A 25,440-nucleotide genomic window follows, 5' to 3' on the forward strand; every position below is an offset into this window, starting at 1 on the left:
TGTATTCTTTATTTATTTTATTTTATTATTTTTTTTGAGACGGAGTCTCGCTCTGTTGCCCAGGCTGCAGTGCAGTGGCCGGATCTCAGCTCGCTGCAAGCTCTGCCTCCCAGGTTCACGCCATTCTCCTGCCTCAGCCTCCTGAGTAGCTGGGACTACAGGCGCCCGCCACCTCACCCGGCTAGTTTTTTGTATTTTTTAGTAGAGACGGGGTTTCACCATGTTAGACAGGATGGTCTCGATCTCCTGACCTCGTGATCCACCCGTCTCGGCCTCCCAAAGTGCTAGGATTACAGGCTTGAGCCACTGCGCCCAGCCAATTCTTTATTTTTTTTTTTTTTAACTTTTATTGTAGATCCAGGGGTACATGTGGAGGTTTGTTACATAGTTAAATTCATGTCATGGGGTTTGTTGTACAGATTATTTCATCATCCAGGTATTAAGCCCAGTGCTCAATAACTTTCTGCTCCTCTCCCTCCTCCCACCCTCCACCCTCAAGTAGACCAGTGTCTGATGTTTCCTTCTTTGTGATCATGAGTTTTTTGTGCATTCAATCTGTTGTGATATGTTTTGGTTGAAATACATGGGGGAAATCTGATCTCATAAAGATAAGGTGTTGGAAAAAGGAAAACTATTTTATAGCCTTTCCAAGTAGTTCTAGATATTATTCTTTGATACTGTCCCAAACTTACATGTGGTAGTTTCTTAGCCTGCATTGCAGTGTGGACTGAATCTGAAACCACATCAATTAAGCACTGAAATCCAACAGTCTATCTTGCACATACCAGAATCTTTTTGCCTTTGTAATGGCACCTAGTGGCCATTTGAAAAATAGGTGTCCACTAAGCTGTAAAAATCACAAAAATGTTGACATATTTCATTATATAATGTCAAAAATAAATTGTTAATATCATGCTTCTCTTACTAGAAAAGTCTCTAAGTACTGGAAAGCTGTCAAGCTTAAGTTGGTGGATACAAGTGTAACAAAATTTGTATTTTCCCGTGAAAATTGAGAGCTACACTAGTGCTTTTTCCGGAGACAACCATTTCACTTGGGCATGTAGCGGCAGTAGTTTCCATTTTTTCACACATATTCTTTAAAAGACGTGTATGCAAAGATGGATTTGAAAAAATATATATAATTTTTAGTTCTTTATGAAGGACATTTTTAAAGTGAAACTAGCGTATTTTAAAACCTGAAATGTTGTATGATGTGAAGAATACAAAATGCAACTACCGGTACAGACTGGCGCCACTGCCTTGATTGCTGTTAAGGTGTCAGCAGTTTAATCTTTCACGTTACTAGTGCAAATGTCAACAAAGTGAAAAAGGTCAACAAACTCTTAATATTATGATGAAAATCGTTTTGACCTTGCCAACCCACTGAAAAGGTCTCGGTACCCTTAGGGATCTGCGGAGGGCATTTTGGGAGCAGCTGCCCTGGACTCACTACTGTTGTCTCTCATTAGGTTGCGAGTTCTATGTGAACTGTCTGTAACTGTTTGTTACGTGCCCTTGCCTCATAGTGCCTGGGACACAGCACTCAATAAACATCAATACCTGTGGAAAGAGGGAATAAATACAGGTTATAAACAACCCGTGCGCAGCCTTCATCTTACTGGCTCTTTCCTTAATTCAACCTGAACCTACACATTTTGTAAAATTTTGTTTTTTTCACAATTAGGACGCTTGCCAATTTTTTTAAATAGTTGGAGTTGGGGTGCTGCCTGTATGTGATAAGGATGCCCTATAGTTTGGTCAAGTGTTTTTCTGTGTTACCGAAGAGTCATTCCTCCTTTACAGTCCCGCACCAGCAGGACAGGCCGCTTGGTTTCCCAGTCCGAGACCGGAAGGAACCGGGTAGACAGGAGCACAAGATTCGCATCGACCTCTGGGGAAAACAAAAACACCGATAAAAAAAAATACTCGCGGTGAAACCAGTAGCAGCAACAGCCCCAGGCACCCGGGAACAGGGGGCCCCAGCCGCGCGAGACCCGCCGGGTTGCCGGGGCGACGCTTCCGGCTGGCGTGCGCAGCCCCGGGAGCAGGGGAGTTGTGAAATGGGCGGCTAGATCTGCCCGGCGCTGTGAATTCGCCAGCGGGAGCGCGCTCGCGGCCGCGCGTTCTCCGCTTTCCCGGTTCCGTCGCTGACGCGTCGTAGACGTTGGGGAGCGGGAAGGCAGCGGCAGCAGGGTCGGGATGAACAGCGGCGGCGGCTTCGGTTTGGGCTTAGGCTTCGGCCTCACCCCCACGTCGGTGATTCAGGTGACGAATCTGTCGTCGGCGGTGACCAGTGAGCAGATGCGGACGCTTTTTTCCTTCCTAGGAGAAATCGAGGAGCTGCGGCTCTACCCCCCGGAGTAAGTGCTGGAGCTCGGCTGGGGGAGGGGCGCGGGCGCCATAGAGACCTCCGGAGCCGAGGAGTGGGGGAGAGCGCGGACGCGGGCGCGCGGTGCGTGTCACGTGATCGCCCGGGTTTACCTTGGTGCCCATATTTGATTACGGCACCGGGTTCCGCCGTCCGGCTCTCCTTATTAGTCGGATTTGGGGGGTTAACTAGTGCATGGAGCCCTTACCAAGGATTTAGAATGGTTGCCCTTTCCATGCCTCCGGGACTTGTGTTAGCTCATGGGTCTTCGCATTCCGTGCCCCCTACTCCTTATTTCCCCCCGAACTTAAGATGGCCGCAGGTGGGCCCGGAACAGCCCTCATGGCAAACGCCTCATCGCGTTTTTGCACTCTGAAAATCGCGGAGACCGCGCCTGAGCCACTGTCCAGTTTTTAAGGCCTTGGTGTCAGGCCGTTTTGCTGACGAGAAAGCCTGCTGCTGATGACAAGATGGAACTGGGGCTGTATTTGTTTCCCAGGACGGTCACACAAAACTTAGCATCTTGGTTTATCTAACCGAGCGCATCCATGTTCCCAAAAATCATGTCTGTTCGCCGTTTTGGCAACAGATTAAATTTTCCTCCTGAAAGGTCACACTGTCCCAGAGCTTTCAGAAAAAGTGTCAGTCGGTGCAGGGTTATCCCTGCCGTATACATTTAAAATCCAGATCTTGGCTGGCATTCACGGCTCGCGGCCACTTCCCAGATGGTGTATTTTGGAATGGTAAAATTTCCCTCGTAAGATGTTACCTATTTAGAAAACTCGCAAGGGGTTTGCACGTTGTTCACATTCTTGCACACAGAAACATTTTTTTTTTTTAATAGTAGATCTTACAGTATTAAGATCCTCTGTTTTTTGTTCACTATATCAAAATCCTTTGAGGGAAGGGGTAATTGTTACCCAAGATTTCTTTCTTTAAAAAAGAAAGTGATTTATTTCTTAGTGATGCATTTAGACCTGTTTTTCTTTAGTTTTCTATCTTAGGTTATAACAGTGTTGCTGCATAGCTATGTAAAAGTTGTGTGGTTGTTTAAGATTTACTTTTTAAGTTTTTCTTGTCTGCTTTTTGTTTTGGAATATTTCATGCATACAGAAAAGTTGAAAGAGTAATACATTGAACATCCATGTTCCCTTCACGAGCATTTTGTCTTTTTTTGGCCACAGTTGATTATTAAAATTTCCCCAGTTATTCTAATAATGCTTTTTTGTCTGTTTTTGATGTAGTATATAATTAGATATACTGTCTCCCTTGAATATGCCAAGTAATCCATGTATTAATAGTTATCTCCTTTAATCTAGTACAGTCCCGTCACCTTTTAAAAGATTTTAAAGTCGTGACATTGACATTTTGTTTTGTAGTTCATTTTGTCTTGTAAAATGACCCATAATCTGAGTTTATATAGATGAGATATGTAGAGATATGTGCATATATATATCTCTTTATATTTCTTCATGACGAGATTCAGGTAATACATTTCTGAAGAGAATACTGCATAAGTGCACGCACATACATTTTGATTGATTAACCATGGCATTATTGCTTTAATTAACTTGTGGAAATGCTTTCAGCCATCTCAATTTAAGCTCTCAGAACATTTCTTAATAATTGAGAATTGTTTGGGGTGAGTGCCGTATCCTGCAGGCATTGGAATCAATCAGTAAAATATTTTGTACATGAACCTTTGTAAATCTTGCTTTCAAGGCTGTGGTAATAAGGTATCTCATAGTTAGAAGAAATATATTGCAGAATGTTCTTCATTATCAACATAACATTTATTTGGTTGAAACCTGGGTTTGGGTGACAACACATTAGCAGTTATTAACTGACAGTAATGGACTACTTTTTTGAAATCAGGTGTTATTACTTGGAGTTTAAAAGTCAAAGAGAATAAAAAGTACTTAAACATATGGAAGATTACGGTAGTGTGTGTCACAAACTGTAACACGTAAAGCAAAATTATTGCATACATGTAACATATATAGGCCAGGCAAAATCCTTAACTAGTTTTTCCCTAAGTGCAATACTAGATCCCTCATTCATGTTTTAAAGCAATATTAACATGCTTTATTCACAGGTTTTCTGCTTCGTAATGAAGTTGTCATTGCCTGGTCCTTTTATTAGAAGACGTGTTTGCAGATTTGGACCGAAATGGATAAAAATTGCAATAGTAGTAGTTGTATTGAAAATATATTGTTTTACAGTGTCACATAAATTATTTTATGACATCTTTAGAACCGAGTAGAAACTTAATCGTTTTAAATTTGGAAATATATTCGTGTATTTATTTCCATATATATATATTTCCAAGTATATTGGAAATACAGTAATAGAACGTGAAAATAGTTTCTCATTAAAATTTTATGATTGAGCCAGGTGTGGTGGTGTGCACCCAGCTACTCAGGAGGCTGTGGTGGGTGAATGAATAGCTTGAGCCCACGGTTTGATTCCAACCTGAGTAACATATTGAGATCCCTATCTCTTAAAAAAAAATGGCTTAAGTTGCTAATATGAAAATTCAGATTTTAAACTTAATTCTTTTGGCATGATGCAGTGGTTGAGTTTCATCTTTGTATTTTAAACATTAAGAATTTTTTAAGGTTAGGGAATTGTGAACATTCACTGTAAGCATTAATTTTTATTTGCAATTTGTCATCCTTTTTTTGTGCTGCCAGTTGATAAATATGTAGAGTTACTATTAACTTTTTGCACGATAAATCAATCTCACAGCTTGTGAAAACTTTCTTACACAAGTAAGAAATCCTTGTTGTTTTTTCGGTAAATTTTTCATTGAGGTTTAATGTACCTACAGAGAAGTGCACAGATGGTAAGCGCAGATCGGTGATTCTTTACAAAGTAGGCCTATACCTGTATAACCAGCACAGGATTATCTGCACCCTGTAAGTTCCCCGTGACCCCCTTCAGGTAACTAAACCCTGAAGGGTAAGCCTATCCTGATTTGTTACACTAGGTATTTTTCCTGTGTTGATTTTTTTTGCTTGATTTCCTTCACTTCTCTGGTCTTCAGAAGTTCTAAGAAAGAGTGGAAAAATCTGTCAACTACTTATTTAAGTTTATTTAGTTTAAAAAAAAACCCACTAAAACCACTTTATAGAAAATAGAGAAAAGGAAACAGCACTTGTGATCCCACCACTCTATCAAAGCTTCTTTCCATTTCCATGTATTTCCCTGCAGTCCTTTTCACATGCATTAATAAATATTGGACATATTACCTCATTGGTTTTAAAAATAATTGTATAGTGCTATCATTATGTAACATATGTAGTATAGTGTAATCAAAGGAATCATACACTGTGATTTTCAACTTTTTTCACTTAATTTGTCATAAGCATTTTCCATATTGTTGTTTTATTTATAGTAATAATATTTAGAGATTAGTAATTTCTGAGTGTATTGTGTGTTTTTGAAATTCTATTGTTGGATATTTTGATTGCTTTTTTTGGTATTTCAAATTAGTGGATTTTAGCTAGAAACATTGGGAGGTGTGTATTTTTGATTGTCAACAATGATTGGAGGGCCTGTAGGCGTTTAGTGGGTAAATGTTAGCAATGCATAAGTAGTCTTAAACAGGAGGAATTGTGCTAATCCATAGGGCCACTGAAGCCCAGTGGAGAAACCCTGTTATAAATAATGCACCAACTAATATTTTTGTACATGATACTGTATGCTTTGCTTATGTTTTGGCGTATCTTTTTTGGTAGGTCCTCTGTCCTCTAAAGGATGTATATATTAATGTACTGATAAAATATTGGACATATTATTACCTCACTGGCTTTAAAAATATTGTATAGTGCTATTATTATGTTTAATAAAAGACAAAATAACCCATTAGGGCCAAGAAATTTAATTGATGCCCAAAAAGTTGGTTTTTTGGTTTCTGCGTTTACTACCCAGTGAGAAGTTTTAATTTTTTTTGAAAAATTGGTAAGATTTTGTATTTTAAAAAACCAAAACTTAAGTCAACGAATGAGATCAAACTAAAACCTGCTAAATTTGGGTACTGCTACTTTCTTTTTTAAAATTTATTTTTAAAATTTTATTTATTTAATTTATTTATTTAGTAAGTAGAGACAGGATTTCACCATGTTACGCAGGCTGGAGTCAAACTCCTGGGCTTAAAGAGTCTGCCTGCTTTGGCCTCCTAAAGTGCTGGGACGACAGATGTGAGCCTCTGTGCCTGGCCTGCTAGTTTCTATAGATGGATACGTTTAGACCAAATGGAATATGTCACCCCCTTTTATTTGTTTTTTCCCCCAAGGTCTTCCTCTGTTGCCCAGGCTGGTCTTGAATTCCTGGGCACAAGCAAGTACACATTTGTTTGATGAGCTGTCTGTATGTTGGCTTGCCACTCTAATAATTTTAGTTTATAATGGTCAAAATAAAATAGTGTGACCTTTCCTGAAAATTCCAAATATTTGTATTTTTATAAAGTAAATGTAAGTTGATCTTTATTCTATTTTAAGGAAGGTAATTGGAAATGAAAATTAAGAAAATTGGCCGGGTGCAGTGGTCCACGCCTGTAATCCCAGCACTTTGGGAAGCCGAGGCAGGCGGATCACAAGGTCAGGAGTTCAAGACCAGTCTTGCCAACATAGTGAAATCTCGTTTCTACTAAAAATACAAAAAATTAGCTGGGTGTGGTGATGTGCACCTGTAATCCCAGCTACTTGGGAGGCAGCAGGAGAATCGCATGAACGTGGAAGGCGGAGATTGCAGTGAGCCAAGGTCCCGCCATTGCACTCCAGCTAGGGCGGTAGTGTGAGACTCTGTCTCAAAAAAAAAAAAAAAAAAAAAAAAAAATTGCTTAAATTAGTGGGGTAGCCATACCTAGTGTCCATACTTCCATGATAATGCTATTTAGAACAGACCAACATTTTTTTAACCAGTTCCCAGGCTTGTGAAATGTTGGTGGCGTATCTTCACATATAGTTACATTACAATCCAGACTCAGAGTGCATAGCCATACCTAGTGTCCATACTTCCATGATAATGCTATTCAGAACAGACCAACATTTTTTTAACCAGTTCCCAGGCTTGTGAAATGTTGGTGGCGTATCTTCACATATAGTTACATTACAATCCAGACTCAGAGTGCATATTTCTGTGGATGTTTTAAATTTGAAATGAAGTAGATTTCAACTAGGGGTATTTGGAAATGTGGTTCTAGTTTTCAGTAGTTCTTACTTACGTTTACATTCCTTCACCAAAGGATTGGTCAATTTAGTAATTGTTGCTTCAGTGATGACTGTCAGGCTCTTGAAGGTTTCAGAGGCAAAAGAGTTATTCCTGTTGGAATTGCTAGGGCTTTAAGTAGGTTATTGTAATCATAGACTGTTTTCGGTTACAAAGGACAGAAACAGTGTTACCCAAGGTAGATCAAGAAGAGACATTATTATTAAAAAGAAAGATTTCACTACATTGAAAAATAAAGATTGTAGTACAGCCAGGCCTCATGGGAATTATGACTGGGAACTGAAAGAGTATCAGCAATCAAGATGACTATCTGCTTCTTTCTCTCCAGTGTTTATTAATTCAGTTTGTTTCTGTCTACTCTATTTCTTTGCATACCTATTCTGTACTCATCATTTGGCTTACAGCTTACTGTAAGTCACCTTCCAGCCCAATAGAGAGAACCTGATTGATTGATCTAGCTCATTTGGTTGAGCCTGACTTCCCAAATTATAGGTTGCTGGTCAGCCAGGGAAATGGGCCCTTGAGACTGGTGACTAATCACTTGTGGCTAGAGAAGCTTACAGGATCTGTTGAGGGTTTCACATAAGGAAACCATGCTAAGGCCTGTGCTGAAACAATATAGAATGTCTTGGTAGCACATGTAGGAGGCTGTACCTAATGATTGTGGTATCTTAAGATGGTTTACCAGAAGACTTGGAAATTTGAGCCTTGAAGAAAAGTGGAATTAGCATTCAAAATGGGAGTTAGGATACCATAACCAAATGGAACAGCATATATGAAGACCCTTAACGTTTTTGATGTGTTGTTGGAACCACAGGTATAATTTTTGGTTATCATCGTTTACATGGTGAGGCAAGAACAGAATAGTACTTTAAGGAAATTTAATATGTGGAGTGACACAGTGAAATTTAGTGTTTAGAAAGATCACTGTGGGAGTTTTTGTGGAAGACCATTAGTAAGGATTTGAGGTTGGGTGCTGTGTGATTTGTTAAGAGCTGTTTAGTAATCCACATGAGAAATGATGAGGGTCTGAATTAAGGCATTGGTAATGAGAATGATGAAAAAATCAATGTGACAAATATTTAGAAGGTACTCTAAGCAGGATTTATTGACCAATTGGATGAGGAGTACAGAAAGGTCAAGGATAATTTTTCAGTTAGAATAAGTAGAGTTTTGGAAATAACTTCAAATCTTTGTAGTTTGACAATTTTTTTTTTCTTTTTTGAGACACAGTCTCACTCTCTTGCCCAGGCTGGAGTGCAGTGTGGTATGATCTCAGCTCACTGCAACCTCTGTCTCCCGGGTTCAAGCGATTCTTGTGCCTCAGCCTCCTAAGTAGCTGGGATTGCAGGAGTGTGCCACCACAGCCAGCTAAGTTTTGTATTTGCAGTAGAGACGGGGTTTCATCATGTTGGCCGGGCTGGTCTCGAACTCCTGACATCGGGTGATCTGCCTGCCTCTGCCTCCCATAGTGCTAGGATTACAGGCATGAGCCACCCTGCCTGGCTGACAAAATACTATTTTTAAGACTAAAATCATGGGGGTGGGAACTTTATTCATTGTGGTTATTCATTCTGGGATGAAGTTGATGAGTCCCAACCATCTTGAATGTTGCCAGTCATTGTGGCAGAGGAAAAGAGCCAAACAGTGGTTCTCAAAGCTTCTTCAGAATAGTGACACATGTTGGTTCTGCTCATATTTAACTGACCAAAGCAGGTTACATGGCCACACCTAACTTAACGGAACAGAAAAATGAAATTTTATTGTGTACCTGGAAAGAGCTTTGGAAATAGTTGGTGGGCAGGGCTTAGGACGGTCACTCTAGTGACTCCTAGGTTTCAGACTTGGGTAATATGATGGTATCTTTTACTGAGATATGGAATATAGGGGACAGAGGGCAAGACTGGTAAGGAAGGAGGTTGATGAATGTATTTTGGACTTATTTAGTGACCATCAAGGTGTAATATTCCAGCAGGCACTTGGACGTGGGAGTGGGAGTCTAGAGCTCACAAGAGGCCTGAATTGGCGATTTGGTCATGTAAAGGTGGTGAGTTAAGTCTGGATGTGGATATGATTACCTCAGTGTCAGTACACAAATTGCTTTGTCTTAGGTGTTGGGTTGGGTAAAGAGGGATTTTTGGTGAGGGCCGATGTGAATCCTGAATTGGATGCCCTTAGGCAGAAGTGAGTTGGATGCTAAGAGGTACATCTTTTATTTTCAACTTTGGCCTTACTAATTGTGTTAATAATGTTAATAGTTTTAAGTTCTAAATGCAGATACATTTTGTTATCACATTGTTTGGTTAATAGCATAAGTATATAAATTTAACCATTATTAATGTGGTTATTTTACATTGTTTAAAGATGGATTTGTTCCTGAACGTGAAGAATTACAAAGAAATCTGGATTTTTGGATTTTAAAAATGACTGTTTGTGGAATTGCTAATTTAACAATATATCAGAATGGTTTAAAGATTCTTGGTTAGTTGAATGATTACAGTTGCATGAAGTTTGGAATTAGATGATTAGATGTTAGATGTTAACTTTGCCATTTACTAGTTCCGGAATTGTAGTCGATTTTCTTTCCTGTTTTGTAAACAAAAGTAACTGACTATTAAGTCATGTATTTTTCAAGTGATCTCTTTTTTTAGTGTGAAAAATCTTAAATATTTCAAATAGATTTTAGCATAAAATCTATGTTACAGTTTACATATGTACTTAGTTTCGTCCTGCTAAACAGTTACAGATTTTAATGAAAAGTAATTATGGATAGGCTGACAAAATGATAATCCATGAGGATAGTGTATTTTCGAATCTTAACAGGATGTATTCATTTTAGGAAAAGTTCCTTTCATTTGTGCTATGTCTGGTTCATTTTTACTATAGGCCTGCCTGGATTGAACTGAATCAAGTAGGACCAGTTAGAGTCTATGCTGTTTTGCCTATAAAATATGTAAGATTTTGTTTGTAAAATCTTTTGTCTGGAAAACCATATCACTGTCCAGCTCTGGTGTATGCAAAAGACCTTAATTTAAATTCCATATTACCTGATTGTTTCTAAGACTGTTGTGAAGTTTTTTAGTGATCTAAATGCTTGGGAAACACATTTAAGAAGAGTTGGAATACGATAAAATTTGAAATCTTGAGGATTGGAGCTTTTATAAAGGGATTTTTGCTTACATATGATACACTTTTTGAGTTAATTTTTGGGTTAAATTACCTTTTTTTACATTTCACTCGGATTAAGGATTGATTAATTAGAGTTCCAAGTTTTACAAGTAACGCAATAGGCCTGCGTCGATTGCCTTCTGTCTCGGTAGGCAAATCACCATTAAATGACTAAGTTTCACTATTTTATGTGCTAATGATCCTTAACAACAAAAAGTTTTAAAGTCTTAATTTCGTAAGATTATGTAAAGATTAAGAAAGAAATTTTAGGCCGGGCGCGGTGGCTCAAGCCTGTAATCCCAACACTTTGGGAGGCCGAGACGGGCGGATCACGAGGTCAGGAGATCGAGACCATCCTGGCTAACACGGTGAAACCCCGTCTCTACTAAAAACTACAAAAAACTAGCCGGGCGAGGTGGCGGCGCCTGTAGTCCCAGCTACCCAGGAGGCTGAGGCAGGAGAATAGCGTGAACCCGGGAGGCGGAGCTTGCAGTGAGCTGAGATCCGGCCACAGCACTCCAGCCTGGTGACAGAGCGAGACTCCGTCTCAAAAAAAAAAAAAAAAAAAAAAAAAAAAAAAAAAGAAAGAAAGAAATTTTAAGTGAAAATGATAAAACCAAGCAAATGTTTATTAGTTCAATTGTTTTTCTTTTTATCTTGCAGCAACGCACCTCTTGCTTTTTCCTCCAAAGTATGTTATGTTAAGTTTCGTGATCCATCAAGTGTTGGCGTGGCCCAGCATCTAACTAACACGGTTTTTATTGACAGAGCTCTGATAGTTGTTCCTTGTGCAGAAGGTTGGTATCTCACTTTTTTCCTCTTATTTTAATTTCTGTCCTGTCTGTTAATTGCCTTTAGCTTTCCTAGAGATTGGCAAGTAGACAATACTCTTGGTATGTGTATGAAAGTAAGAATGAAATTTGGAGAAGGTAAACATTTTTACCTAATAGTAATATTAAAATGGTTAATTTATGACTTATGTACATTTGAGATTTTACAATTTAACATTCATAAATTGGCTTCTGGTTTGCTTTGGCTTTCTGTAGTCAATTTGCAGATTGCAAAGAAAACTTTCTGAAATTAAAAAAAATTGATATGGGAAATTATTTTAAATGTGTAATTAAGCATATACCCTGTGTGTTCAATATTAATACTGTTACAAATGAAAACAATGTACACATTTTGGCAAATTGGGGTTAAGTGATATTTATAAGAAAAATATTTGTAATTTATACTTTCAAGTACACTCTTAAGGTAATTTACCTTAATTGTTACTATGAGATCATTATTTTATATTCAGTGTAATTGTTTGCTTTGCAACTGGAATTTAATTTTTTCTTTTATTGGCCCCAGAAAGGGGCAGGAGGAGTGTTGGAAAAAAAGGAAAGCAATTTTCCAAAGCCTCCATAAAGGAAATAGTTCTTGAAGATAGGAACAAAGGCCTTAATCCATTAAATTTTATGACCTAAACTGCTTTAAGAACTAATTATTACTAATATTTTTTAGTAACTTCTATTTACAGAGCCACTCACGTATAATAGACTGTGCTGAATTTTGACACTTCTGGTGTGTAATAAACTTTTATTCAGAGCACTGACTAGCATGTGTACAGTATTTTAGAATTGGGTTATTATTATTTAAAATGTCTTTAAGTAGATTTTCTCTGGTGGATGATTGTAACTGAAACTGTTTTAAACCTAAAAGTTTATGGGAAACAGTTTGATGGGCTTTCATATGTAATTTTTAAAACCTCTTTTAGTGGCCAGGCTACCATTAAAATAAGAGATAATAAGCAGTTTGCTGCACTTTCAAGGTTTTATGCTTATTTCAGAATGCCTGTTCTGGGACGTCAAAAACATTACAAAAACATTAATACTATTACAAATGAAAACAGTGTACACATTTTGGCAAATTGGGGTTAAGTGATATTTATAAGAAAAATATTTGTAGTTTATACTTTCAAGTACACTCTTAAGGTAATTTACCTTAATTGTTACTATGAGATCATTATTATATATGTAATACAGTGAGTACCAGGCTGGCATTTTTGAAGTCCCAGAATAGGACATTCTCAGTATTTTTCAGATAAACTTGGAAGTGTCTTTCCCATGCTTGGGGGTTAGAGTGGGTAGGGAAGATAAAAATGGATTAAAGTTCATTATTGGCCAAATATATCTTTATCTGCTGATCTGTAAGGCTACCGTGAGCCCCAGATTGGTGAGGTGGGAAAGGAGCTGGTTAATGGTTTTGTTCTACAAACTTTGTAGTGAAATTTCATACTGAGAAACTGCCTGGGAAAAAAGAAATCAGGTAAAAGGTTTATTAAAGTGGAATATTAATTATATCAGAAAATTAATGCCACCAATAACACAGGATCTTTTATTATGTTAGCTTATTACTTAATTGGAAGGAATAATTTTATCAGTGTTGCTTGATTGGAAACTGCTATATTCCCATAGAATCTTTCATATGTCTGAGAAGCCCTACTGTATTTTGTTATACATGTTCAAGATTATGGGCATGTAGATGTCCCTTCTATTGTTTATTTTACTTGATAGAGATGAATAAATGCACAGTCAGATGTACCTTTTTAATATTTTTAATATTACAACTTGGACAGTTTTACCGTTTTGGAACAGAAAAATTTAAGCATACTTTTATTGCAATTTATAAGTAAGTAAATATTTTAAAACACTAACCTACAATTGGTATTGGTGAAACATTCAGATATGTGTTTTTCATTAGTTGTATTAAATACAGCAGAGATGAATTTAGGGAACCTCGAGAATTTCACAGTGAGCTTTTAAAAGTCTGATTATGCACTACAAGCAAAGAAATAGTGCATTATTATATTAAAAAAGATAGCAGAGTAAGTGTGAAATAACCAAAGGAAAGTATTCCAGTGGAGTACTGTAAGAGGAGATGTGCTGTGGTGCTATAAGCAAGCAGTGTTCTGTTGACCTCACTGACTGCATCCTTTCCTTGATGTTGAACAAACAGCATCATAAGTGAGAAAAACCATAGAAAAAATTTTAAGAAGCTTTTTCAGTTTCTTTGAATTGCTGTTTTTTAGTGCAGACAGTAATGTGAGAAGATCCTAAGTTGTAAAAGTAACATTTGATATGTAACAGTTTCATGCATATTAAGCCTTAGCCTTTGTTAATAAAACATGCCATTTCAAAATAAAATATGCTTTCATTATGCTTGTCCAAATATGACCTCTTTTTGTTGTTGCGTGCATTTCAGATTTCTTTTTATAAATGTTAACACGTAGAAAAAGATAACGGTCAAACATAACAAGGGTGTCAGCCTAATCATCAGTCATAACTTTATGTCCACATTTTCTAGTAGATGGATTTTGACTATTAATTTGGTTTTGTATGTTTTCTCTATGTGATATTTGTGCATTATTAGATGACTAGACTGGCCAAGGCAGACCTGTTACACTTGCCTGAGTTAGGCATTGTTTGCCATGCCACTAAACCTGCCGTCAAGTGAAATCTTCATTGGGGAAATGAGATCGGAGTCTGAACCGCAGAAGATGGACGCCCTGTCTCTGTTTTTTATTGTTTTACTTTAATTTCATTTCTTTTTCTTTATTTTGTCCCTTTTTTTGTTTTCGTTTTTGTTTTTGTTTTGTTAAATCTCTTTCACTTTAACTTGTGAGCTGGTTTTCCCAGTTCTTTGTAAATGGTATTTCATTAAGGGTTCATAACATGTTGCAAATTATATTGGGAGATGATTAGCAGAGCTCAACCTTAAGATAAAGCAAATTTTCATGTGGTAAATTAGGATACAGTGTTGTGAAGCTCAGTGTGAGTCTTAATTCGTGTGTATGGACTGATAAGGTACATTTTGTTCTTGAAACATTAAAACACTGATAAGTATCTCAGGAACACTTTCTGATCTCAGCGCAACATTTTTCCAGTGTTTTTTTTTCCCCCTAGTATACATCTCTCATAAAAACTGATAGCTTCTGATTTTTGTCCTTCCCCCTGAAATTTTAGGCATACAGAATCATCAAGGAAAATAAGTAAATATAACAATCTGGGAGTAAAGGAGAAGAGCCTTTCATTTTTATAATGGTTATTTATTATAGAACTTATTTCCTTGACTTACGAAGACTTTGTTGCCTATGTGGGGAATGGATATTTGAGAAACTTATTTGCATGTAGGTTTTTGTTAGCTCGAATTTTTCGTTGAATATTTTTCAGAGGTTTTTAGCTTCTAAATGGATTCTGAGATTAGGACTATTACTTTAATACAGTGAGAGATGTTTTCCTCAGTTGACTTTGAGGAGTATAGTTTGGGAAAAATGCTAAATGCTTATTTGTTTTATACTTTTATAAACTCTGTTATTTGGAGGGTAAATTTGGTAGAATTCTGTCTTGGAAATTAAGCAATGGAGCTTTTTCTTAAAGTACTTTGACCATTACCTTTAGGTAATTAGAATAACTAGAGTAATTAGAATGGTAATTAACAGTTAATTTGTTTAAAAATGTGCTTATAGTGAAGTTATACATTTATAGTAGTTTATTACTCTTGTGAAAGGCAGTGAGAGAGTCTGACAACCTACTGATATTTTATTTAAGCTAAAAGTGAAAGACTTCATAACACTAAGTAGTCAACTTTTGGCCGGTGTTGAATACCCTTTTTGTTTGTATAGTCTTTCTACAATGTCTTCAATAGGTAGTTTCGCTTGTTAATGGACAAGTAATATTAAATTTGGAACATTACTAGATAAGAACTCTTAGTTTCTTTAGGTGCATACATTAAGGTAGTGAAGACAGAGTTTCTGCCTCAAAACCTCAATTTATCAAGAATGTTCAGGTTTTACAAACCTTTTAAGATAATACCAATTTAGAACAGATAAAACAGGTGAAATCAATATAAATAGTATAGTGTATATGTGGGTATATATAAATACATGTGTTACTATCAATAACTAATACATATAAAGCAGATTATTGTTTTTTGATGTTTTCCATAAGGCCTACCTGCCTTTTGTTGATGCATGTTAAGAAATCTGTTCTCCAGAATTTATACTGAAATAATAAAGATAACTTTGTTTTTGAAATTAATAAAGTAAGATAAACTTAGAAGCTGCAAAGTTAGAAAATAGTAGGCATTTACTAAAGCTAATAAAATGTAATTTTTATTTGCTTCCTATAAATAAGGCATAGCCATTATTTAAATCAAGTTTTAACTTCCGACTTGAGTTCCATCCATGTTTAGAGATATATTCAGATAATATTGTTTAGGGATTTATCTCTGCACATCTGGTTGTTTTAAATATTTTTACAACTGAAACCAGGCATGGTGCTTGTGAAAATTTACTGCATATGCTATATTTCAGTTTAGCATGCTTTTGTACATTGTCTTTTAAAACACTTTTGGAGAATTAATAATGGAAATGCTTCACCAGCTACCACCTGAGTGTTCTTCTAAATATATCCACATGTAGTCAACTGTTTAAGAATTTTTTTTTTTATGCCTAAGGGGATAAGGAAAAATAATGGGAAAGTTGCAGTCCTTATCAGAAGTGATTGGTTAGAATTCAGAAGTGAATATGACAAATCGTACTTATTTCAGAGTAAGTTTTTCATTTTTTTAGGTTGTAGGGATTTTTTTTCCTAGTTAATGTTATTAGATTATTTTAGTGTTACTATTTTTATTAGGCAGTTAAAATGTTTTTAAGCAAGCTCTAAGGCATTGACTTCCCCCTTCAGATAAGTATACATAAATTGGTTCTAAAAGTTAATATTTTAAGAAGTTTTCTGAAACCAGGGAACTTTTTTTTTTCCTAAAACATTTTTAGTAGTTTCCCAAGGCAAATTTTTTGGAACTGAATTCTTTTAGGCATCTCCGATGTTGGTGAGATGCCTTACTAACTGAATGGATGTAGGCTTCGTTTTACATTGAAGTTGATAACATGGAGTAAGTTTTTGTTTTCTATTTGAAATTAAATGGAATCTGTTGGAGGGTTATCAAAATTGTTTGCATCACAAATAGGTAGTTTCAGTAACCGGATAGGGGCACTCATTAAGAAATTTCAATTCGCACATATTTGTTTTTTCTTTTTCTTTTTTTTGACTAATTTGGTTATTTGCCATTTCTGGGGATTAAACTTTAAAAAATGTTCTTCTTTTCTGTATCTGATGTTCTGTGTGCTATTAGTGATGCAGCCAACACGAACGGTTGTCATGTGTAACACAACTTTCGATCACCGCGAAAACACCGTCCTGGGAAAGCGTCCATGCTTGATATCGTTTGGTTCATGAACATTAAGTTTCCAGTACAGGTGACCCATAGCTCAAAGTGTTAAATAATTGTCTACATTATTCAGTTTTTAAAATAATATTCCATTAATGAGATTGTTAATATTTGAAGTTTTGCTCACTTTTATTTTTCCTAGTAGAGCAGGATAAAAGGAAAGACTTAAGTTCTTATTTATTTCTTTATACGGATCTGATAGATAGATACATTTATTATTATTATTTTTTAACTGCGAGGGTAATTGTAAAATCATAGTGTAAAGTTTGTGTGGTGTTTCTGCTTTTTGTAATGTTTGGAACTTGCCTCTGCAGGTAAAATCCCAGAGGAATCCAAAGCCCTCTCTTTATTGGCTCCTGCTCCAACCATGACAAGTCTGATGCCTGGTGCAGGATTGCTTCCAATACCGACCCCAAATCCTTTGACTACTGTAAGTACTATAAGCCCTCTTATGAAAGAGGTGAACGTTAAACTATGTGACCAGTTGAATAGAGAGCTTCAAATTATTTGCATTTGGATCTTCTTCTTTTTTTTTTTTTATGGAGAGGATTCAAAAATCACTGCTTAAACTTTTTTTTCTTTTTCACTTTATCACTGACTTAAACTGTGTTTTGGATTTACTCCTGAAGTAATAGGGGATTCATTTAAATTTGAGAACCCAAATAGATTATTCATTAGAAAATCAGTTATTAAAACTCAATATTTTAAATAGCATAGATTATCTAGGTAACTATTTCTCAGTTAATGAGGACTAAGTCCATTTAAAATATGTGAAATCATCCACAACTTTGTTAATGGGAAAAAATAGGCCTTTGTCTGATATTGAGAAAATGTGATAAGGTAAAAACATGGCAAAATATTTTTCCATTAACTATGCAGAATTAAATCATAATTTAGTAATTCTTCCTTGGTGATTTCCAAGTGAGATTTAAAAAGGGTATTACTGTTACTGGCTCTTGATTTTTGGTTTAAAAATTCTGGCCGTATTTATTTTAAAAGAAGTGCCATTTTTCTTCAAAGGCAACCTAAAGCTATTGAAAGCTCTTCTTAATTGGAAGTTGAGTCTAGCTTTGTGGTGTTGGATAGGGATTGAATTAAGAAATGAACTATGTGATTGTAGTTAATCTATCTAGATTGTAAGAGTGGTTCCTGAAATTTTGAAGTGCAAAGTTTAGATTTGTAGTTTTTACATAACATTGCTATGCTAAAGACCTACATTCTGATTCTTGGGAGGAAATTTTTTTTATTGAACTTACATGTTCAAGGAACAGAATGGTGGTCAGTATGGGTGAGGCATAGTGAGTGAGGGTCATGAGTGTTTGAGATTGGAGGGGATAGATAGGACACAGATTATGGTAGGGCTTTTTAGACCATGGAAAGAGGGGTTTGAATTTTATTCTTAAGGTAATTAGAAACCATTCATGGGTTTTAAGCAGGGGTATGACGTGATTTGACATGTTTTAAAAAGATCAGACTGGCTGCTGTGATAGTAAGTGACATTGATTTCTTAAACTTCTGCTTTCACCTTTAGGAAGTGCCGTTACTTAACAGTTGTTAAATCTTAGTTCTGCACCATGTGTGTATATATAGTCATTAATGGTCAAAATGTTCTCTAATAGCAGAGTGGAAATGAAGAGAGTTGTCTTTTTTTTCTTGAAAGCTCTTTTAATTCTGAAAAATTTTTTTCTGCTTTCAAATTCTTAGATCTTGTATTTCTTCTAGTTTACGTTCACATTAAAAATAATACGTTCCTTAATGCTGAAAGTAAAAATTGAATTTAGTAATGTTATAGAAAGATCATTCAAAGATTTTTTTTTTAAAGCTTTTTGTCCTTTTCCTACCATGGCATAAATAAGGGCTCAATATTTTAGATATATATTCTTACGTAAACTTTCAGCATGATAATAATACCCGTTTCTTAGGGTTGATATGAGGATTAAGTTACTACTTCAGTTAAATTCGATGCTATGATAATTGTTGACTATTAGGAACGCATAGTCTGTGTTTTTCAATGACCAAGGTACAGTTTATTCTCATTCTTTGTGAATTCTGTATTTTTGAATTCACTTAGTAAAATTTTTTTGAAACCCCACATCAACAATTGCAGCACTTTTGTGGTCATTTGTGGACATACACAGAGTGATGAAAAATTTGGGTTCGTCTATATGCGTGGAGGTCAAAGTCTTCTCGTTTTGGCACTCAGGCTGTAAACAGGCACGTAGTCTGTTTAGTGCTATGTTCTTTGAATTGTTGTGCTTTTTGTTGGTGATTTCACTGTTAAGATGGGCCTACAAGTGTAGTGCCAAACTGCTGTGTAGTGTTCCTAAGTACAGGAAGATTGTGAAGTGCCTCATGGAGAAAATATGAAATACATGTATTAGATAAGCTTCATTCAGGCCTGAGTTGTGGTGCTGCTGGCTGTGAGTTCAGTGTTAATGAATTGACAATATATAACAGCTAAGGTGTCTTTAAACAGAAGCACATATAAAATAAGGTTAAATATTTTATTAGTTAATGTAAATGTGACCAGAGGCTCATAGGAACTCCACCCTGTATTTTCCCTGGGAATAATGGTTCAATAGTCACTAATTCGTTGTTCGTGGAAACTATAGAACATAGCTACCTCAAGTAATGAGAAACAGCCTGTTTTTTAGGGTCAAGTTTAAAAGTGGCTAAAATATCCAGACAGTAAAATATATTTTGAATTACATTTAAAACTAATGTGACCTTACTTTAATAAGTCAGACATATATATGAGTTAAAGTTTGGAGTCCCTAGTCTCCTTTCATTCTTGTTGAGTTCATTCTTTTCAAGATTAGAGAATGGTAGCTTTGGATACTAATAGAAAATATGTGTTCTGTGTGTTTTTTTTCTTCTTTCGATAGCTTGGTGTTTCACTTAGCAGTTTGGGAGCTATACCAGCAGCAGCACTAGACCCCAACATTGCAACACTTGGAGAGATACCACAGCCACCACTTATGGGAAACGTGGATCCTTCCAAAATAGATGAAATTAGGAGAACGGTTTATGTTGGAAATTTGAATTCCCAGGTAACTAATTTAAGAAGAAACAAAGCAGCAGTAGCCCTTATTCTTTTTCTCTTCTTAAAAATCATATCAGTGGATACAGTAATATTTACCTGATTTTTTTAAATGGATGTATTTTATCAAAGTGTCACTTTGTTTCCTTAGACAACGACAGCTGATCAGCTACTTGAATTTTTTAAACAAGTTGGAGAAGTGAAGTTTGTACGGATGGCAGGTGATGAGACTCAGCCAACTCGGTTTGCTTTTGTGGAATTTGCAGACCAAAATTCTGTACCAAGGGCCCTTGCTTTTAATGGAGTTATGTTTGGAGACAGGCCACTGAAGTAAGAAATCCTAAACAAAGAAATTTTAATGATTTTGAAAAAACTTAAAGTATTTTTGATGTAATTAAGGCTTTTTTTTTTTCTTTTTAATAGTAATTGGCAATTTGTGGAAAGGAAGACTTTGTGTTAAGTATAAATGAATACATGAGATACTTACCATTTTAGTCTTTAAATTCCTTTATTTAGAGACATTTCTCATTTTCTGTTTTCTAGGTTCTAATTCAATGTTAACATTATTTATATACCTTGCACAACAGTTGTAGGTCTTTTTCCATAGACTTTAATAAGTCAGGTTAGTTTTACATTATGACTTTAGACTAATTGAGCAACTTAACATGTAGGTTGAACTGTAGTACTTCCAGTAATAACTGTGGTAAATTCAAAATCTCCAGAAGGAAATTATAAGTGCCAACAAGTGTTTTAAACCAGACATTTTTGACTTTTAAGGTTTGCTTACATCCTTGTTTGTAAAACGTTGATACAGCCTTCGAGATGAACTCCAGACCAGATACTCTATTTCATGCAGATTATTGAGGCAAATATAGTTTTGCTTGAATTTCATAGATTGCTTTAGTTACACAATTTGATCAGGATTTTTCTGTTAAAGGATAACTAATTGTTGTTAGTGGGTACTTGTCTTCTCAGTGTGGAATGGGTAAAGCAAGACACATAACATCCATTCATGTGCATCAGAGAAGGCACTCATATCTCGTAGAGAAAGAGTTTTATCAGATGCCTTGCACATTCAAAGCTATGTCTGACTCAGCCATGGTTTAGGGTTGGTTACAGTGATGCACATAATATGATAATATACAGATAGCTTTCCCTTCTTCTAGAGTGTACAGGATATCAATAAGATCTTTTGATCTGAAAATAGAAATAATTCATTTTCATATTAGTATCAGCATTTTAATTTATTTTAATTCTAAGCTATGGAAAAGCACTTAATCTAGTCTGTTTGAATTAAATTAGCTAGGGTCCAATTTTCTTTTTCTCCCGTTTTTGGTTGTATTAGCAAGGAATGATAGGAAGTGGGGGATGAGAGATTAATCATGGTTTTGAGGTTGCTTTTGGGTATTCTGTATTTATATCATTCTCATGTGCTTCTGAGATGTCCTCAAATTTATAAATATGTGTATCATATAAATGTTTGTTTTATAAAATGTGTGTATTTGTGATATGCTAATATTTTTAATTTAGAATAAATCACTCCAACAATGCAATAGTAAAACCCCCTGAGATGACACCTCAGGCTGCAGCTAAGGAGTTAGAAGAAGTAATGAAGCGAGTACGAGAAGCTCAGTCATTTATCTCAGCAGCTATTGAACCAGGTAAGTCCATAACGTTGTTACATAGGTCATAGTTTAAAGATCATAGAATCTTAGCACTGGAAGGAATTTTAGAAATCTTGTTCAGTCTCTTCGTTTTACAAACAAGAAGACTGAAACTCAAGAAATAGTAAGTAGCATACTCATGTCAAAGAAAAACTTAGCACATATTTTATTCTTTTCCGTGGTACTGAATTGAGGCACTTTAGTCTGAGCTAATCAGCCCTGTATTTTCATAGCAAAATCAGTGCTCAAAAATGATTTGCTAAAAGCAAAAATGTTATTGCAAGGCTAAAAAGAGTAAATATATTTAAGATGTTATGATTTGGCAGGTTTACTTTTCCTCAACATTTTAATTTTGAAAATAGAAAAGAGAGCCCGTGATTTAGAAAAAAATACAGATACTGTATTTTAGCAAGGTAAAGGAACACCTATTCAAACTTTTGTGTTACTAATGAAAATAATTTAAAAACCCATTCTAAAAACATCTAGGTGGTTTACATTTGAGCAGATTTTCTAAATCAGCACTCAGAATTTAAGCTTCAATTCTGGCAGAATAAGTGGAGAAAGGTCTTAAAATCACTGTCACAGGAATTACAGACATGTTATAATCGTACGTTACGGCAGCAACATAATATTACGAACAGCTGTTTATAATCATCTGGTTTATATGTACTGCTGCAGGGTGGCTGCACTCAACGAGTTTATGCAATGACTTTCTTGGATGTTTCTGAAGGAGGAGGATGTACAGAGAGTAGGCCCCTTGCACTATATGTGGTACATTCCACTTGTGCCTGATTATTAACTGGGATCTTTAATTGTTCTGAGCTTACACTGCAAAGTGGTTTTTTCCTCCCAGAGTCTGGAAAGAGCAATGAAAGAAAAGGCGGTCGATCTCGTTCCCATACTCGCTCAAAATCCAGGTCTAGTTCAAAATCCCATTCTAGAAGGAAAAGATCACAATCAAAGCACAGGTGAGAATTTCTGCTGTCATATTTAAATTTTATTTTAGTTTTGTATTTAAAATATTAAGAGTTCATGAGTTTTTGTCAAAATATCAGAATTTAGAAATTTTAGTAGTGTACACTTGAAGTGTGATCACCATTAAATACTGTTCTAATTGTAATTCTGTAGTTGAGAATGAAATTTTGTCTAATGATATTTAATTTTTAAGTATTTGAACTTATCTTTATTTTTAGAAATTAGTTTTGTGTCTAAAGATACTCTATTCCAGATTTTTCTAAGAGTAAACTAGTCTTTACATAGAAGTGACAAAAGCTGTTTTCATTCTTCATATTGAGAAAAGGGAACATACTTAGTGACCATGCTGAAAATAATTGCTCAAGTTGCAGCTTTTATGTTTTCTTTTCCCAGTCTATTCCAGGTCTGGGGAACACCACCCCAGATCTTAGTTTCACACAGTTCCCTATTTTCAGTACCATGTGTCCAAAGGAACACTTTGAGTCCTTGGTATTGCTGGTGATAAGAGCCTCCTCTGCCCACTTTTGGACCTGAAACACAGGAGTAACATGCAGTTTCAGCTTCAGTTATAGTACTTTGCTTAAGCTCTGTTTATCTTATTTTTCATCATAGCTTTGTCCTTTTGATTTTATCTGTCATTTCTTTGTCTTTGGTATAAAGGGAACCTCAAAATGCAAACTTGGCAGTACCATCTTGATTGGAAGTACCCTAAAGAGCATTACTAAAGTTACAAATTTTGTTGTCTTTTTTAAGGTACGGAGGGGGCTGTTGTTGAAGTGTGAAAGTATATATAGTGGATCCTAATTGTGTGTTATATGTACATATGTACTCATACATATGCCTTGAGAGAGCAGAGAGGGAAGAGTATTATCTGTGTATGTTGGGGTTTTAGAGAAGGAGAAAGGATTTGGGGGAGGGAAAAGGAACCAGTTTATTGTCCATTGTTTTACCAGCAGGCTCAGTTTACTTTTTTGTGTGTTTGTGTGTGTTGATCAAGGAGATTCAAAGAATGAGGAAAAATAGGACGTTCTTTTTTTTTTTTTTTTTTTTGAGACGGAGTCTCGCTCTGTCTCCCAGGCTGGAGAGCAGTGGCCGGATCTCAGCTCACTGCAAACTCCGCCTCCCGGGTTCATGCCATTCTCCTGCCTCAGCCTCCCGAGTAGCTGGGACTATAGGCGCCCACCACCTCGCCCAGCTAGTTTTTTGTATTTTTTAATAGAGACGGGGTTTCACCGTGTTAGCCAGGATGGTCTCGATCTCCTGACCTCGTGATCCGCCCGTCTCGGCCTCCCAAAGTGCTGGGATTACAGGCTTGAGCCCGGCCAGGATGTTCTTTCTTAGATTCTAGTAAACAAGTATACACCAGATATACTAGTGTATACTTGTCTATTCTTAGTTTGCAAAATCTCCTTTAGAATTTGGTTTTACTGCCTTTATCCAAGGACTTACAGTAAGACACTTTCAGAACCAAATGAAGGAGGTTGTTTCATGTACAAGAAATAAGGCAGTGCAGCAGAGGCCAGAATCAGGAAAGAATAGTGGAACAGAAGCTGCAGTGGTACTAGACTGTGGATATTTCCATACGTTGACAGGATGTGGTGAGGGTGAAGGAAATCAAGGAAATAATAGAATTGGTGTGAAGAGTATATTACAACTTCTTTTCTGAGGAAGATTGATGACCTGAATCTCATTGTGTTGATTGTAAGAGAGAGCTAATGTCCAAGACTGGAACGAGCCAAAACTTGATGATTAATAACATTGTTGTTTCTTTGATGATCTAAGTGAAGTTTTATGTGCTTTTTGAAATTATAGCAAATAATTTTGCTATCTACTGTGAGGTTTTTGTTTTTAAGTATATACAGATATTCCCCCCTCCAAGGGTTTGTGGGGGAGGGGTTATTCAGTCTAAACTGAAATTTGTTGATTAGTATTCTTTTTTATGGGAGTACTTTTGTGTAGATCTGTCTATACAAATGTACACAAAATGTCTACGTAGCATTAGAAATAATGTATATATGTTCCTTTTTTTTTTTTTTTTTTTTTAAATGCAGTCTCAGTCTGTTGCCCAGGCTGGAGTGCAGTGGCTCTATCTCGGCGCACTGCACCCTCCACCTCCCAGGCGCAAGTGATCCTCCCACCTTGGCTTCTTGAGTAGCTGAGCCACAGACAAGCACCACCACACCTAGCTAATTTTGTATTTTTTGTAGAAACGGGGTTTTATCATACTGCCCAGGTTGGTCTCGAACTCCTGAGCTCAAGTGATCCTCCCACCTTCGTCTCCAAAAGTGCTGGGATTACAGGCGTGGTATACATGTTCTTAACTGGCATGTATATATACATATTTTTGTCAGCATATTCTGTTTTTGTGCATGCATGTGGAAATGTAGCCTTAAGTTCATGAACAAATACAAAAGAGAATGAGTTCTCTTTAAATGAGAAAAAAAAAAAAAATTCCATACCTAAAAACATTTGACTTGAAGATTCTGACCTGGAAGGATCCCGCTATCCCCCAGAAATCAGGAAGGGGATGATAGGGCTTTCTTGTCATTTCCTCCTCTACTAGTGGAAGTTGATGTTCTTGAATCTCACCCTGACCTATTAGACTTAGCACGAGTGTGGGTTGCAGGAACCCTTTAGCTTAAAGGCCCACTTTCTACTTTTTCACCATTTTCAAATGCTTCTAGAGCCATGCTTCCTACCTCCCATCCCTCCCCCCACAG

The 25,440-nt window shown here is 36.3% G+C and overlaps 1 protein-coding gene across 9 annotated transcripts in view; it reads left to right on the top strand.

The window, feature by feature from the left end:
- The first annotated feature begins 1,985 nt into the window (after nt 1–1,985).
- Nucleotides 1,986–25,440, top strand: part of SREK1 (splicing regulatory glutamic acid and lysine rich protein 1) — a 39,740-nt gene continuing 16,285 nt past the window's right edge. For 4 of the 9 annotated variants that reach the window (XM_010367719.2, XM_030927167.1, XM_030927169.1 and 1 more), the window contains exons 1-7: nt 1,986–2,360; nt 11,432–11,565; nt 17,356–17,471; nt 19,927–20,091; nt 20,233–20,411; nt 21,612–21,742; nt 22,599–22,713. In XM_010367719.2, the coding sequence (XP_010366021.1) occupies nt 2,200–2,360; nt 11,432–11,565; nt 17,356–17,471; nt 19,927–20,091; nt 20,233–20,411; nt 21,612–21,742; nt 22,599–22,713 (1,001 nt within the window). In that variant the 5' untranslated portion in view covers nt 1,986–2,199. Of the gene's footprint in view, nt 2,361–11,431; nt 11,566–11,807; nt 17,070–17,355; nt 17,472–19,926; nt 20,092–20,232; nt 20,412–21,611; nt 21,743–22,598; nt 22,714–25,440 lie in introns of those variants that run through there. The other 5 variants (XM_010367720.2, XM_010367721.2, XM_030927171.1 and 2 more) reach the window with 4 other exon arrangements.

The sequence above is a fragment of the Rhinopithecus roxellana genome, chromosome 3, assembly GCF_007565055.1.
Source record: "Rhinopithecus roxellana isolate Shanxi Qingling chromosome 3, ASM756505v1, whole genome shotgun sequence".
NCBI lineage: Eukaryota > Metazoa > Chordata > Mammalia > Primates > Cercopithecidae > Rhinopithecus > Rhinopithecus roxellana.